This window comes from Chelonoidis abingdonii, chromosome 6, assembly GCF_003597395.2.
Source record: "Chelonoidis abingdonii isolate Lonesome George chromosome 6, CheloAbing_2.0, whole genome shotgun sequence".
In the NCBI taxonomy this organism is placed as follows: Eukaryota; Metazoa; Chordata; order Testudines; family Testudinidae; genus Chelonoidis; species Chelonoidis abingdonii.
This window is the reverse complement of record NC_133774.1, coordinates 2721521-2737801: the sequence shown is the minus strand read 5'-3', so window position 1 is coordinate 2737801 and position 16281 is coordinate 2721521. Positions and strand designations below refer to the sequence as shown.

General features: G+C 59.3%; 1 protein-coding gene across 1 annotated transcript; it reads right to left on the bottom strand.

The window, feature by feature from the left end:
* Positions 1 to 2149: 2149 nt before the first annotated feature.
* STOML2 (stomatin like 2) lies at positions 2150 to 11291 on the bottom strand. Its single transcript, XM_032800412.2, has 10 exons — positions 11182 to 11291; positions 9369 to 9521; positions 8035 to 8134; positions 7695 to 7753; positions 6714 to 6815; positions 5689 to 5823; positions 4716 to 4860; positions 4185 to 4264; positions 3272 to 3400; positions 2150 to 2496 (listed from the first exon to the last, which is right to left on the bottom strand). The coding sequence occupies exons 1-10, from the start codon at positions 11224 to 11226 to the stop codon at positions 2365 to 2367; spliced, it is 1080 nt and encodes a 359-aa protein (XP_032656303.1). The 5' UTR covers positions 11227 to 11291; the 3' UTR covers positions 2150 to 2364.
* Positions 11292 to 16281: the final 4990 nt, after the last annotated feature.

Sequence of the window (16281 nt, the reverse complement as noted above, 5' to 3'; positions counted from 1 at the left end):
GGGGGGGGGGGGGGGGGGGGGGGGGGGGGCAGTTCTATCCCACTTGTTCTATCTCTGAGAACTAGGCTTGTAAGAATTTGATTGTTGTCGGGAAATGTCGACTTCACATACACCATTTCCACTGATCATAACTGAAACGTACAGATAGGCAACAAGAAATGCTGCTTGAGGATGTATTATAGGTTGAGTGAAAGATATTTACATTGCATATTTTGACCTGTGACAAATTTGATAATTTGTGTTTTAATGGCTATAAAACATTTGGAATCTCAACATCCATCAATAATTGTCTGATCTGCCTATTATCTGACTTCCCCCCCATAAGTTCCCACAACTGCGAAATGTAAAGTGATAAAAACAAACACAGATGTTATCCACTGAAATTGTACAAAAATATCAAACTCTGCCAAGCCTACAAATGCCTCTGTACCCCTCACACCGCACCCAGCCAGCAGCCTGAACACGAGCCTATGGGGGCAGCCCAAGAAAATGGAAGAGCGCGGAGTGACCCTGCCCCAGCACTAGCCCCTGCTGCAGTTCTGAGTTACTGCGGGGCCTGCAGGGAATGCGGTCCTGAAAGGGAACAGCTGGAGCTGGGGAAGGATGCAGCTGGTGCAAGGGGAGGCTGCTGGAAAAGGATCGAGATGCCTAGCTAGTGGATGAACCAGAGCTGGGGCAGGAGATGAAGTGCTCAAATAAAACAGGCGAATACAAGCAGGAGACTGGGACTTGAGGAGGCAGAAAGGAGGAAAATTGGAAAGGTTTCAGGTCAGAAGTAGGAAAAGATGGACCTGGGTATGTGAGCAGAAAGAATTAGAGAAAGGAAGTAGAGGGAAATTAAATCTACAGAGTGTAGCCTATAGGACTAACCTGCTTGCATATATAGATAGAGATCTTTTTATTTGATGTATTAGGTTTATAGATTTATATTAATGTAAGTTTGGCTGTAATGCAAGAGACCTACAGGCCATACCCTGTACGTTACGCTAAAGCAAAGTTAGCATATCTAGATTAAGACCTTTTACTCAGAAAGCAAAGTTGACCTATAGCTTGTTACCTAAATAGATGAGTACCCATGCTTACATCAATGACCTTTTATTTAGCCTGACAGACAATGACGAATGGCATAGAGGGGATTTCCCACAGACTTAACAAGTGCACCACAAGAGACTGATGTGCGGACATACCTGTCATCAATACGCACATACATACTAGCCTATGGGGTAAGTGCACCCTAACATTTCTGAGGGTGAGGAATGAAATTTGGGCACAAGAATGTCTGGCTTTTGCCCTACAAAAGAGGTAACCCACCTCAATAGAGATCTTCTCCATCCTCTCCATTTCTCTCTCACTTCTTCCATTCTATCTATCTGCGATGACTGCTACTATTTGTAGGCTATACTTGTTCTTCTTAAACTTTAAGTTTCAAGGGAACTAGGCTAAGCTCGGTTTCCCTAAGTTTTATTCTTAGTTTGTTTATTAAGTTTTGATTTAAGTTTAAGTTAGTCAAGTAAAACCCTAGTCAGCTTTAACAGCTCTGAGCGTTTTCTAAGCACTGCATCCCTCACTCAAGAATTGAGAAACCTGAACCGCAAGGCTGGTCCTGTGTCTCTTACCACCAGGTTATCAAGGAAGGATGTTGAGTATATTAACCAAAGCTTTGTTGCATATAATACTATATTCTCATATGTATTTCTTGAATAGCAGTAATGCAATTGTAACTTTGTAACTCTTAAGTCTTTTACTGTTTACTTACTATTACTGATTTTAATAAAAAGTCTTCAAGGCTCTATCTGTCTCAGTGTGAGCTTCCTGTCATACCCCCGAGGGGCCTTTATAAATTCTGTGGAGCCTGATTCAGGACAAGAACTTTTATCTTCTGATCAAACAGATTGGTGAGCCTAAATCCATACTAATCAATATTAATGATAATAATTATTAATATTATTAAGATCAAATAAAATTATATTAATAAACTAAATTCCCATATTATCCAAGAGATGGTGCCAGGGAGTGGCAGAGACAGGAGATGGGGCTGGACAGGCCCCGGGTCTCATCCCATCTGCCCAGTCCTACGTCACCACCTCCCCCAGGCGCAGAGGAGCTGCCACCCCCTCCTGCACACAAGGCCGAGGACACGAGCTGTGGCTCTGGTGCCATCTCCTTTATTACATGATTTAATCCAAATAAAAATAAGAACCAAAAGAGGGCGGAGAGAGTCTGAACAGGGAGAGTTGCAGGGCGTGACCCCCCGGCAGGCACCCTGCAGGACTTCCCCATGGCAGGAGCAGGGGTGCCATGCTCCATGACAGGTGCTGCCACAGCAGTTTGTTCACAGTGATCCATGTCTTCTGGGCTCCTCTGCTAGCTGGAATTCACCTGATCCACCTCAGGCAGCTCTGTGGGGGGGCACTTGGGGACCTCGAGGGCGGGTGGGGTCACTTCCGGGCTCTTGGCAGCGTGTGGCTTGGTCAGGGCGCCGTAGATACCCAGGGCCTGAGGAAAGGGGAAGGAAGGGAGACCCAGCGGGTGCTATGAATACAGCAAGACGCCACAATGGAGGACTCTGGCACTGCAGGGTATAGCCAGGGCCCTTGCTTCAAGACCTGTAATGGAACAGGGCTCTCAGGAGGGGCTGCCCTGCTCAAAGCTCTGCCATAGCAGAATCCAAGGCAGGGACAGCGCGGGCACCGCAGGGCAGACCAGACGAGAACAGCCTATGTTGAGTGTCACCACCAGCCCCTGCTCACTCCCCACAGTTCGCTGGGCTATTTCTCAACGCTAGGAAAGGCAGCTCTTGAGGGCTGACACCCCCCTACTCAGTGCCCCATGGTTGTCTGTGCCAAGGTGCTTTGACTCCCCTTGGCCTGGCCCAGGGTCGGACAAGGGCTACGCCAACTCCCACCCCAAGAGGACTGTGTGGAACCCGGTGGATAGCTCAGACCTCACCTTGCCCAGGTCTCCACGGACAGGGCTCCTGCCTGCTGTGCTTACAGCACGGGACAAGGCAGAGTCTCCAGCCTGGCCAGCCCCAAAGCAGGCAGCGGGCTTCCCTTCCCTGTGCCCGGCCACAAGCTGCCTTGGCAGGAACCACAGCTCTGCCAGGTCCGATAACGAATTCCCCACCCAGGAGTCTTCATGTCAGTGTCAGTAAATTCACAATAACAAATTCCCACCCCTGACCCTGGGGCAATTTCTCTCCTTCCCCCCTTCGGCTCTGCTGCGACCCACGGGCCCAGCAGGCTGTTTGGCAGCGCTGCCCTGTACTGACCTGCGTGACCATGCTGGTGACGTCCCCGGTGTTGGAGGGCAGCAGAATGGTGTTGGAGTCCTTGGCCAGCTTGGAGAAGGCGCTCACATACTGCTCCGCCACAGCCAGGGAGGCAGCTGAGTTGCCGTTCTGGAGAGGGGTGGAGAGGGTCACACTGTGTACACAGTACAATGGGAGGAGCTGCCCCCAGCCAGACACTGGGCCCCTGTATCCCACGGAGTGAGGGGAGGCTCAGTAGCCATGTCTTTGAAGCGGTGGGGCTCTGGATTAGGGTTAGGAAGTTCTGAGAATGGATCTGAAAACGGCTAATCTCCAGGGGGAATCCCAATAGGCTGTAACCAATACCCCGCTCCCTGCAGGGCACCCACCCCCCACAGCTGGGCAGGGGCACACAGCAGCAGCGGCAGGAGCTGGAAGGTCTCCTGGGAGGTGAGGGCTCAGGAGGTGGGATCTCTTCAGGGAGGGGAAAGGGAGCAGGAGGGGTCCCCAGTGTGCTGCAGGGGAGCAGGAAGCTGCAGTCCTCTGCGGGGCAGGGGTGTGGCAGTGTTGTGCCCAGCACAGCACGGCCCATCTGCTGCCAAACCCTGTGGTGACCCCTCCAGCAGCAGGTCTCCACTGCTGACCCCACGCACCATCCTCCCCACGGCCACTGGTCTGCGACCATGGCACTGACAGAGGCTCCAGAGGGGGAGCCCCACAGGCAGGGGCTTGGGGTGAGCTGTGTAGCTCACTAGTGGGTAACGCACTCAGCCCAATGCATGCTGGGAAAGCCTCTCGCCCGCTAGGCTGCGGGATCAGGAGGAAAGGCCGCCGCGGAGGAGAGTCCCCCAACACCCAGCCTTAACACCAACGGTCAGCAAGGGCCTGGCAGGACACAGGCAGAGCCTCAGCCTCCCCAGCAACGGGCACTCACCTGCTGCGTCAAAGCGTCAGCCAGGAGCCGAATAGCTTCTGCTTTGGCCTTGGCCTTGGCCAGCATGGCACTTGCCTCCCCTGGGACGGAAAGGCAGGAGAGCAGGAGTCAGGGGAGGAGCAGAGAGAAGCCGCGGGGAAAGGGACGCGGGCCAGCTCCTGTGACGCTCCAGGGATCACTGCCTTGTGGCTGAGACTGCTCTGTACCAGGTGAGCTTCGTGCTCTGCCACAAGCCTGGGAGACTGAAGGCAGCAGGAAGGCAAGCTTCCGCCCCGCCCCTCAGTGTGCCTCCCACCACGGCCAGCCCACAGCAGCTCAGACTGCAGCCCCATAGGACTAGTCCACACCACGCCCGGGTCTCAGTTAAATACCCCACAGGTCCCGCCCAGTGCAGGGCCTAGTTCTGCAGGGCTGGCAGGGGAAAGCCTACTGCTGTCACTCGAGTGAGTGGGCCTGACGGCCCCAGGGACCAGCTCTCTGCAGCACGGACAGCCCCGGAGCCCAGCCCCGCCCCAGAGCCCCATGCGTTACCAGCAGCTTTGTTGATCTGTTCGGCCTTCTCGGCCTCGGAGGCCAGGATCTGGGCCTGCTTCTGTCCCTCTGCTACATTGATGGCAGATTCCCTGGTCCCCTCTGACTCCAGCACTGTCGCCCGTTTCCGTCGCTCTGCCTCCACCTGGAACCAAAGCACCAGGGTGGATGCTGCAGCCACCCCAGAGATCGCCCCTTCTCTACGGGGCAAGAGCAGGGGGCGCCTTTCATCTCTTCCAGGCAGGGTCGTGCTGCTCACAAGGGGGGTAAGACATCCCTGCTAGGCACCAAGTGAGCCCCAGGAAGGGCTGTGCCTGCTCTGGGCTGCGTGAGGGCACTGCCCTCTCCATGGAGCCATCCCTGAGAAGCAGCTGCAGCTCTCACTCACAGGAAGCGGCTCACTCCAGCTCCACAAGAAAGCACTGACTTCCTTCTCTTCCTCCTGGAGCCCACCAGCCCTACGCGTCTCGCTCTGGGCCTGGCTACCCAGCTCCCCTCTGACGCTCCTAACGAATCTCTCCGTCTGCACCCTGCGACTACAAACCAGACGCTCTCAGTGGGAGACCCTCATGTTGCCCTCTTCAAGCCTGAGCATCTGGAGAGTCTCTCAGCCTGGCGCCAACCCTTCACCTGAAGGGGGCACTGGCAGGTCCACGGTAGCACGTGTGCGCAGAGTGACCATGCTCAGTATCCTCAGCTGCAGACGCCACCACTTCTCCCCTTCCCGCCCCATGAGCTCGGCTGAGATCCGTAGGGATGGGGCCTTGCTCGGCCTGCTGGAGAGTGGGGGGATGGGACTTCTGAGCTGCAGATCCCTGCCCTGTGCTCAGCGTAGCTACTGGCCTGACCAGGCAGTGTTCACGGCCTGTGCAGCTAACCCAGCTCCGGAACAGGGGACCCTGTAGGGGTGGGGCTGAAACCCGAGATCAGCACCCACCCAGCCCTGCCTGCACGCGGAGAGCTATCAGCTGACCTGCATCTGCATGGACTCCTTCACCCGGGGAGGCACGTGGATGTCCTTGATCTCGTAGCGCAGGCACCGGATGCCCCAATAGTCTGAGGCCTGGTTGATGGCATCTACGATGCAGGCATTGAGGGACTCCCGCTCCTGGAGAGGGCACAGGAACCCGGGAGCGCAATGACACAGGGGGCAGAGAAACAGCAAGGGGAGGGGAGGGGCCAAATCCAGCCCAGGAGGACTCACTTGCCAGAACCATGGCCCCATGGCTATAGCCCAGAGTCGACTGCCCCCACCCTTGTCGTGAGGGCAGGGACTGGGTAGTGCAGGCACCCAGGACACAATGGCAACCCTGACAACAGGAGCTGCAGTCAGACGAACTCAGCCCGGCTCACAGGGGACAGCCATCCACGGGGACACGGTTCCCTCAGCCCACGGCTCCAGCTCCGTGAGGCAAGGACACAGCCAGCCACAGACTGCCACCAACAGCAGCTGCTCTCAACACGCAGGAGGCCAAGCCAGCTAGGTCCTGGCACGGAGCATCCATCACACAGGGATTCGTGCCTCAGGGAGAGAGGCACAGGCTACCAACCTCCTTGGTGTGAGATCTGGGTGGGGCCCCTCCTGACCCTGCGTCCGGCACTCAGGCTACATGGCAGCAAGAGTCGCTCCTGTTCAACAGGGACATGTGAGGCTGGGCCCCGTCCTGGGGTTTGGTGCCTCGCTGGGAGAGTGTCCTGAGCTGAGGGAGATTGGCTGTTTGAAGTGGAAACGTCTGGCTGGGGAGGACCCCATCAATGCCAATGCCCCGACACCCAGAGGTGCTGCTGCTGCCAGCTCCTCCTTGACTCCTCAAACGCTGGACTCCCTGCTCCCCCCCACCCATCAGCTGGTGAAATACCTCTGAGAACAAACACAGCCCCCCGGCCCCACACGCCACAGGGGCTGCTCACAGCAGTGCACTGAAGTCAGCAGCCAAGGGAAGACCCTGTAAGGCTCCGGAGCCCAGCAGCACAGTCCAGCCCCCGCCCATAACTTACCCGGAACACTTTGTCCAGGGAGATTTTGCCCAGCTCGGACCTCATGGTGGTCTGGGCCAGCTGGGTCACTGCATACTCGGGGTCCTCCACCCCGTAACTGGCCTGGAAAAGGGGTGCAGAGACCATGATCAGACTCAGCACCCAAGAATCCTGCCCTCCCAGCAGCCACTTAGGCTGCTGCCAGCCCCCTCCCTCACTGGCCAGTGGGGTGAAGCTCTCCCCAGAGTGGCCAGTTCAGACAGCTGCTCCCCTGGGGCAGAGCCTTTCTGCTGGACCTAGTGCAACAACAGACACACACACCTCTGAAGCCAGACAAGGTCCAGGCCCCAGAGCCGGTGTCTGCACCAGGATCCTTCAGAGACGAGGCACAGGCTGGAGTATCAGCATCCAGCCCCTGCTGGCGCCCTCAACAGAGCAAACCCAGGTGAGACCCTGAAACAGGCAGGGCTATGGGAACCAGCGTCCGAGGCCTAACTCCCAACAGAGCCCTGTCAGCACTGCCTGAGCATCCACGTCACTGCAGTCCGGTGTCATCCCAGGCCCGCAGCCTTCAGGGCTGGTGTTATGAGCTCTGGCAGTGAGAGTGGGTGGTGTTTCAGGCGGGGCTGGGACACAGAGATCTGAATCACCCACACTGCTGTGGAGGCCAGGCCAAGGTCTCATGGAACGAGAGGATGACGAGGGGGGAGAGCAGCATGTTCAGCGTCTTCCCACTACACCAAGGCAGCTGGGACCTGCAGGGCCAAGCTCCTCCACGCTCAGGAGCAGAGGCTAAGGGCCTGGCATAGGCCAGGCTGGAACAATGAGGAGGTGACCTCCCAGCCTCTCCCTCCAGTCAGCCCCGCATCCCTCCCTTGCTCCATGCCCTGGTCCTTCCAGTGATGACAGATATCCCCCACCCTCAGTTTTTCTGCACAAGCAGCTACATGGTGGGAGGTGGCCACCGCACATCTCCGTGGCCACACTGAGCCCCGCTGGTACCTTATAGGGGTCTATGATCCGCAGGTACAGGACGCCATCTATCTGCAAGGTGACGTTATCTGCGAGGAAAAAGGAGAACGTTCCTGTCACCAGGGCAGCACCCCCCTGGATCCTGCAGGGAGGAAGTGGCACCTGCAGCCTGCCCCCCGACAGGGACGGATCAGACAGGGGTCACAGGGATACTCTACTTTCCATTTCCAAAGTGCTACAAACAAGGCCAAGTCCAGGTCCCAAGGGGCAGATCTGCAAGTACTCACCAAGGAATCCACAAGGCTCCCACCCCCTGAGGTGCAGACAGGGAGCTAGAAAGGGGGGGCGGGGCAGACAAGCTCCTCCTCACCCAGTGTGACGGCCGACTGCTCCGGGACATTGATGACGATTTCCTTGAGGCTCTGTACGTAGCGGATCCGATCCAGCAGTGGGATGAGAAAATTCAAACCCTGAGAGGAGAGCAGGGAAAGCCGCAGGTAAAGCCCAGCATCCTGGTCTCAGAGCAGAGGGCACTAAGCGGGGAGCACAGCAGGACGCTGGGTCAGCTCCCACCAACTGGACAGCAAAGCTGGAGACTACTGCATGGGCAACCTGAATGCACATTGGGTGTAGGGGTAGCCCCAGGGGGTGCAATGGACTCATAAGAACGGCCAGACTGGGTCAAACCAAGGGTCCATCTAGCCCAGTGTCCTGTCTGCCGACAGGGGCCAATGCTAGGTGCCCCAGAGGGAATGAACAGAACCGATAATCATCAAGTGATCCAGCCCCTGTCACCCATTTCCAGCTTCTGGCAAACAGAGGCTAGAGACACCATCCCTGCCTCACTCTCCACGCTCAGGGCGTTCGGCTTCCCAGCTGTTTCCACCGAGGGTGACCAGACAGCAAGTGTGAAAAGTCAGGACAGACGATGGGGGTAATAGGCGCCTACATAAGAAAAAGCCCCAAATATCGGGACTGTCCTATAAAATCGGGACATCTGGTCACCCTATTTTCACCTGCCACCTTAGACGCCTGTGTTCCCAATCCTCCCAACAGCATCGCCCTTTGTGCCTGCAGCGCCACCAGCTGGTGCCTGGTGAGATTACCACAGAAAGAGAGCTTGGGATGGCACAGGGACTACAAACAGTCTAACATGCTCTGTAAGGGAAATTTGTCTCTGGCCAAGAACACAGCCCCACCTGGAGCTCCCACACTCCCACTATCCAGCCAGGAAACCCCAGAAGGACAGGTGCATTCAGCAAGGAAAAACACAGACCAAGTACATTCAGTTTCCAGCTTTCATCGCCTCTCCCCACCCAGAATGAGTGTGTGCGTGGGGTCCACTTTGTACCTTTGATGAAGCCGCTATGCTCTCTCTGCTCTAACCCTCTCCCACCCCATCTCACAGAGACCTACTCAAACTCCCCATCGGACCCATTTTAGCAGGTGAGTGAGAGCACTGGGGAGCAATGGCAGGAATTTCCTCCCTCTCCCCCAGAAGAAGATCCTGCTGTTGCTGCAGCCACTGCTGGCGGATGAAGCCAGGCAGGATAGTCAGCCCAGCCCCTACGTGCCAGCGAGAACAGGAGCATGAAGCACAGGATTGATGCAAGGGAACGGGAGCTGGTAGCACAATCCCTTCTGCTCGATACTCCGGACAAGGGGCCCCTCGCTCAGACTTCAGGGGACGAGGAGACTCCTTACGGGCTCCAGGATGCGGTGAAATCTGCCCATTCGCTCCACCACCCAGGCCTCCTGCTGGGGCACGAAGAGCACCACGGTGTTCATGGGCAGACTGGAGGAGCATCGCTTTGGGGCTGGGGCCAGCCATGCCCTGGGCTCCGGCCGCCAGGAGCTCTGGGGAGAGAAGGGGGAAGAGTCAAGCCAGGCCATGACTGATCAATGAGTGCCGCTCCCCCCTCCCTGCCCCCCTGGGGTCTCACCCCGATACTCACGGGAGTGCCCCCCCCACAGGGCTACCGCCCGCAGCAGCAGGCGCAGCGCCAGGGCCATGCCCGGTCTCTGCCCCGCAGCGCGGCAGGAATCAGCCCATTGACCCGGCCCCCAACCCGAGAACTCTGCGGGGCGGTGACACCTGCCGCCAGCGCCCAGCTCCGGGCCGTGGGAGCCGCCAGTCTGCAGGGATTGGCTGAGAGGGGAACATCCCACCAATAGGGACGCACGGTCGCTGGGCAGAACCCGTCGGGGGGGCGGAGGCGGGGTGAGAGTTGGGCACCGCGGAGAACTTGGCCCCGGGGCTGCAGTGAGCGGAGCAGCGATTAGCTCCGCCCGTCCCTGCCCCCGAGTCATTTGTTCCATGTCTCCGGGCTGGAGGTTCCCCTGCCTGGGGCCGGGACTCGGGGGTGCGGCACCCCCTGGCTGGGAGCGCTTGGCACTAGATGGCGGGGTCACAGTTCGGGTCGGTGGCTCTCAGCCCCCTCTCCCCGCTACACACATTGTCCCAGCAGCATCCTGGCATCCTCAGCTCCTGTAGGCCGACCCCCCCGCAGCCCCAGGCCTTCATGGAGCCCAGGGACTGGTCTGTCGGGCTAGGAACTTTAAACACTTTGTGGATTTAGCCCTTCCCCCCTCCCCCTTTGGGGTGACAAAAACACAATAATCCCCGGCACTTCTACAGCATCGTTACCCCCAGTCTGTGGACGGGGAGAGAGGCCAGTGGGCTTTGGGCCGATTCACCTGATTCCCAGGAATCGGGCCTCCCGCCTAAGAGGGCCCCACGCCTTAGACACCTTTTTTTTTTAAACTTACCCCAGGTCCCTGGCTGCGATCTGCTCCCAGGTCTTCTGTGGTCCTGCTCCCTTGAGGGAAGTGCAGGCGGGAGCAGGGCAAGCCCCATGGCCCCGCTTTCCTGGTTGGAGCTCTGGGCTCTTTAAATAGCCTCCAGAACCCTGGGGTAGTGAAGGCTCCGAGGCCTATTTAAAGGGCCATGGCTCCAGCTGCCTCTGCCACCCTGGTCCTTTAAATAGCTGCCAGAGCCCCGCCACCTCCATGCATTCCCCAGGGCTCCCATGGCTATTTAAAAAGTCCAGGGCAGGATAGAATCTGGGGAGCCCCAGGCCCTTTAAATAGCCCCCAAAGCCCTGGGATAGCAGCGAGCTTCGGGGCTATTTAAAGGGCTGGGGCTCCAGCTGCCTCTGCTGTACCCCCTGCCTTGCCCACACCAGCCCCGCTCCCCCTGCCTGCAGCCAGCTCTGCACCCGGTGCCCACAGCCACCTCTGCCAAACACCCTGTCCTGTCTCCAGCCAACCCCTGCCACACACCCCTGNACCCAGCACCCTCCCTGCCCCCCCCGGCGCATACCCACCGCCCTGCCCCCAGCGGGGACTCAGCCCAGGGTCAGCGCGAGCCCCGGGGGGGGAGGGGGCCGATGCCAGCCCACGTGACTTTCCCACCGCTCCCTCCACTTCCTGTCCCAAACCGCGCGGCTCCAGGACCGGGGGGAGGGGCTGGCTCCTGGCGCGTCCCGGAGCAGCCGGCCCCGCCCCGGCCTCGCACCTGCAGCAGGAGCCGCCCGGTCCCGCGCGCCGCCCGGCCCAGCATCGCGCCCAGCCGGAAGCGGGTGTGTGCGGCCCGTCCAACCCCTCCCGCTCCGCCGGGAACACTTCCGGCTGCGGGAGACGCGCGGTTCGCTGCCGAAACCCTTCCCCCAGGAAACGCTTCCTCTACGCCCGGGACTAGGGAGACGCTGGGCCAGAGCGTCCCCCACGGCCCGTACCGCCCCGCCCCCCGGAGCGCTGTTCCCGGCGCTCTCACCAGCGAGTTGTCGGGACAGAGCGTCCCTCCAGCCGGGTGCGACGCCCTCAGTCTTCCGGTTCCGGCCGGCCGGCCGGGATCGCTGCTCCTCACCCAGCGTTCCGGCTGCCGTGGAGCGGGCGTGGGCAGGGGCCGGGACCCCGGGGTTCCGTTCCGGACTGGCGGCGGGGCGGGCTCCGGGGCTTGTCCCGCTCCGGAGCCCAGCAGGGTCGGGGCCGCTCGTGCAGCTCCCAGAAGCCGCGGGATGGCCCCGCTCCGGCTCCTGGGCATAGGGGCGGCCCGGGGTTCTGCTCGGCCCCCTGCAACTCCCGCGGGCCGCGAACTGCAGCCAGCAGGGCGGTGCCTGAGGACGGGGCCGTGTGCAGAGCTGCCTGGCCGCGGCTCTGTGTAGGAGCCGCAGAGGAGACACGGCCGCTGCTCCTGGGAGCCACTTGGTGCCCGAACCCCTCCCTGTGCCAGAAACCTCTGCCCCAGCCCTGCTCCCCCTCCTTTCCTCTGAGCCCTCAGGCCCTGCCCGGAGCACCCTCCTACACCCCAAACTGCTCATCCCCAACCCCACCCTAGAGCCTATACCCGCAGCCAGAGCCCTCATCCCCCTTTGCACCCTACGCCCTGCCTGGAGTCCCCTTCCGCACCTTGAACTCCTCATTTCAGCCCTCACCCCCTGCTACACCCCACCCCAATTTTGTGAGCACTTACGGCCCGCCATACAATTTCTATTCCCAGATGTGGCCCTCAGACCAAAAAGTTTGCCCACCCCTGGGTTAGAGCCTGTTACCAGGGCTGCTGTGGCAGCTGCTGTCCCCGTTCCCGTGAATCTCTCCTTGGGCTGCCCCTAGTCCCCACCGTGCAGCTACTGAGCACTGGCATTTCACTGAGGTACCATGGGATGTCTCTGGTCTCACCCTTGCCCCCTGTGCCTCTCTACTGCCCCTTACCCCTGCTCTTTGGGGCAGGGACCATCTCTGTCTGCTGTGGCCAGCGGCCAGCACACTTTGGGGTGATGCAGAATGAAGTGTAAGAGTGGAGACTGCCTGGAGCAGGGACTTGGCCTTGCTGCAGCTTTACAGAACCTCCACGCTCACTCACTAATGCTCTTCCATCTGCAGGGAGATGGAGCCCAGAATTCCCTTCTCCTGCCTGCAGGGTGGCAGGGAACTCCAGGCACAACACGTGAGACCAGCTTTTCCTGCATGTGCATAGGGAGAAGGAGCTGAGTGATGGCAGGAGGCGCACGTGAGCTGTACAAAGCATGTTCAATGGGAGAGGAGCTCTCAGGCAGGATGTGTCAGATGGGTCTTGGCACTAAGTGTCACTTTAGGACCGTGCTCCCTTATCTCCTTGCGCCATAGGGGCCAGTTCCCGTGCCTGTGACAGCCTCTGGCAGAGGAACTGCACCGATGCACTGAGTAGGTCTCGTGCCAGTCAGAGGATCTGGGGGCACGGTGCCATTATCCCAACTAAAGGTATGGCCCAACCTCCCTCAGCATAAGGCAGCCTCTATACAGGCCATTCCTGTGTAGGCTACTCTTAAGTTTGGCCCGAACCCAGTCCTGCTGGGGCAGGCAGTGAGTCTCCTGAGTCCATCCCCAAAGACCTCACACTTCCCAGCAACCAGAGGCACAGCTTGGGCTGCTTCACCTTGGAAGACACTGGTGTCCTGTTGCCACAGTCCAGCTCAGGTCTGGTGTTTTACTAATGGTGGCATTGAGCAGGCAGGGGAGAACATGGCACGAGGGCAAACAGGAGGCACCAGCTTTCAGGGAAGTGGGGGCTTTAAGATCAGACCGTGGGTACCCTGGAAGACCCCCTAAACAGGACCTTAAGCTCAGCATCATGGCTGAATCCCAGCTCGCCTCATTGCACTTTGCCTGCCCCCGCAGCTTCACTGGAGTTTGGGATTCTTGTTGGCTTTCTGCCCTGACCTATTGTGAAGTGCTGCTGGGTGCTGTTGAACCAGCTGCAGGCTTCCAGCCCAGAGGTGGCTCCCAGGCACTGCTATGGCTGTAAAGCACCCTCGAGGCCTACACCATGAAAGGAGCTAGAGAAACAGTCATTTTGGTGGTGTCCACGATGGAAGGGCTCAGTAGCCCTGGGCACTGGCTATACCCCAAGAGTAGCTACCTCCTGGCTTGAGCAGGAGCCGGAAACCACAAAGGACGAGATCTAATGCAGCTCATGTTCTTAAGCCGAGCTCTGGCCCCAGCCTTGGCAGCCTCTCTGCTTGCCTAGCCCCTGTACCTATGGAAAGTGGGAGCCTGATAGGACCTGAGCACATCATGATCTTCAATGCATTTGTGCTCACAACCCTCCTGTGAGGCAGGAAATGCTGTTAGGCAGAGGGACTAAAGGACATGCCCAGGATCACACCGGGCATCTGTGGTAGGGCAGGGACTGGATTCCACGTCTCCCAAATCCCAGGCTAGTGACCTACCACTGGCCATCTGGCCTCTCCTCTTAGCACAATGGAGACAACCCCCAGCGTTCCGTTTCCAAACAAACATTTATTAAATTACAAAGGAGAAGTACCACGTACTATATTTCTTCTCTTTTTTTTTCAAGTTTTTGAGAGTGTTTGTTCCCCCAACTCGTTTCTGGAGCAGGACGCAAGGTTGTGTGAACAACAGTGCTGAGGGACCGTGCGCACCCCAGCAGCTACAGGGGCCATGGGGGGGACGACAGAGCCTCCCCATGAAATGTACGAAGCAGCAGCTCTAACCTGAGGTAGCTGGGCTGGAGTCACTCACTCCCTCAGGGGCCTGACAGCCTCCTTTGAAATGGAGAGATCGTGCTGGACCCGAGTGCCCCGCCCGCGACACAGGCTCTGCACAAAGGCCGGCTGCTAAAAGTTACATTTAAAATAGTGCCCCCCCATCCCACCACCTGTGGGAAGAGCTGCTCAGCTGGAGATGGTGCATGGCCTGCTGGGAACTGTAGTCCCCACTCCTGCCACCCTTGATACGCAATAGGGAAGGAGGAGCTGTGCTCTGCAGGATTTTCGCCTGGGGGCTGGCATCCAACAGTTCATGCTTCGTCCTGCCGGGGGAGGTGTGTGCAGGAGGTCTTTCCACTCGCTCCTAGGGGTCCTAGTTTAACTCCCCACCACCCTGGGTCACAGGGAGGGCCGTATTTATACCCGCCCCTGATTCCAGGCACCTGAGGCCAGACTCTTGCAAGCCCAACTCCTGGGCAAGGGAGAGCACCAAGGACTCCCCATTTCTCTGACCACCTCCTCCGCACCCCCACATCTGGGGCCACGGCAGGCTCCATAACATTCTCTGCATGGTTTTCCAGGCGGGGAGATATTGCTCCAAGCGACCCTAAATCCCATTCCTGTGACTGCCCCAAACACCAAGCCCTGTGCTCGCCCCCCAGCCCCTTGTTTCCATTCTTTTCTCCCCAAGTTTGCTAGGTCACCAGGCTGGAGCCATTGCCCCCTACTCATCTCCTGCCATCCAATCCCACAGTGCAACCACTTCCGGTCACCTGTCCTGAGCCCCAAGCAATGCAGGAAGCGGCTCATTCCCAGCCAAGGAGCTGAGGGACATGCCAGATTCCCCCTGGAGGGCTCAGCTCCTGGGTCTGGAAGGGTCAGCCGGGCTGGGGTGACTCAGGCAGAGCTCACTCAACCCTCCACGGGCAGGAGAGAGGAGCCCAGGGTGAGCCAAGACAGGGACTGGACCATCTCCCACGGCAGGAAATGGGGTAATTACAGTCACCTGGGGCCTTGGGAGGCCAGCACGGTCTCTGCTCTCAGGCAGGGAGCTATGGGGTTAGCCCAGCCCCTAGGATCCCCCTCCTGTAACCCATCATACCAGATACACCCTCTGGCTTCCCCTTCTCACTTGCAAGGCCTCACATGGCCTCACTGAGCCGGCCTGGGGGCCAGGCTGAGCGCAGGAGCTCTCTGCTGCAGCTGGAGGGTTTGGCTTTCCTGCATCCTCAGAGACAGCCACACCTCCCACCAGCTCCAGCTGGGCAGGGGGATCTATTACCCCAGAACCCTGCCCCAGCACAGCCTGGTTAGAGAGGCCGCGGGCTCCAGACCACTGCCACTCCAATCTGCAGCAGACACAGAAACTCTAGGTGCCCCACAGCCCTGCTCTGGAGGGGTGGGGTGGAGAGCCCCTTCCCCTCTCACTGTAGCAATAACCATGACGACAGACATGTCAGCCCGGCTCACATGGATGTTGACAGGGACACCCCAGGGACTGGACTTGCCCCGGGGGAGGGGAGCAGGAACAGAAGCTCCCCCAACTCCCAGAACAAGGGCCCAATCCCTGGGGAGACAGAGCCCAGCAGGCCACACGAGGCCTTTCCTCCGGGCCATGTGGGGGGGCACTTGCCAGCCCTCCGGTTCCCTCAGGTGGGGCTGGGGCTTCTGTAGAGAGCACTAGGGCTAGTGAGGGCAAGAGCAGAGCTCCCTCCCTCTGACAGCTCTGCCAACACCCCTCAGTCTCAGCCCACAGGCCCTGCACGTCCAGCCCTGCCAGTGCCCCTCACTCCCAACCCACAGCCCTCTGCTAGCCCAGCCCTGGGCTCCCCCCCAACGCTGCCAGTGCCCCTCACTCCCAATCCGCAGCCCCCTGCTAGCTCAGCCCTGGGCTCCCCCCCAACCCTGCCAGTGCCCCTGACTCCCAACCCGCAGCCCTCTGCTAGCCCAGCCCTGGGCTCCCCCCCAACCCTGCCAGTGCCCCTGACTCCCAACCCGCAGCCCTCTGCTAGCTCAGCCCTGGGCTCCCCCACACCCCTGCCAGTGCCCCTGACTCCCAACCCGCAGCCCCCTGCTAGCCCAGCCCTGGGCTCCCCCCCAACCCTGCCAGTGCCCCTGACTCCCAACCC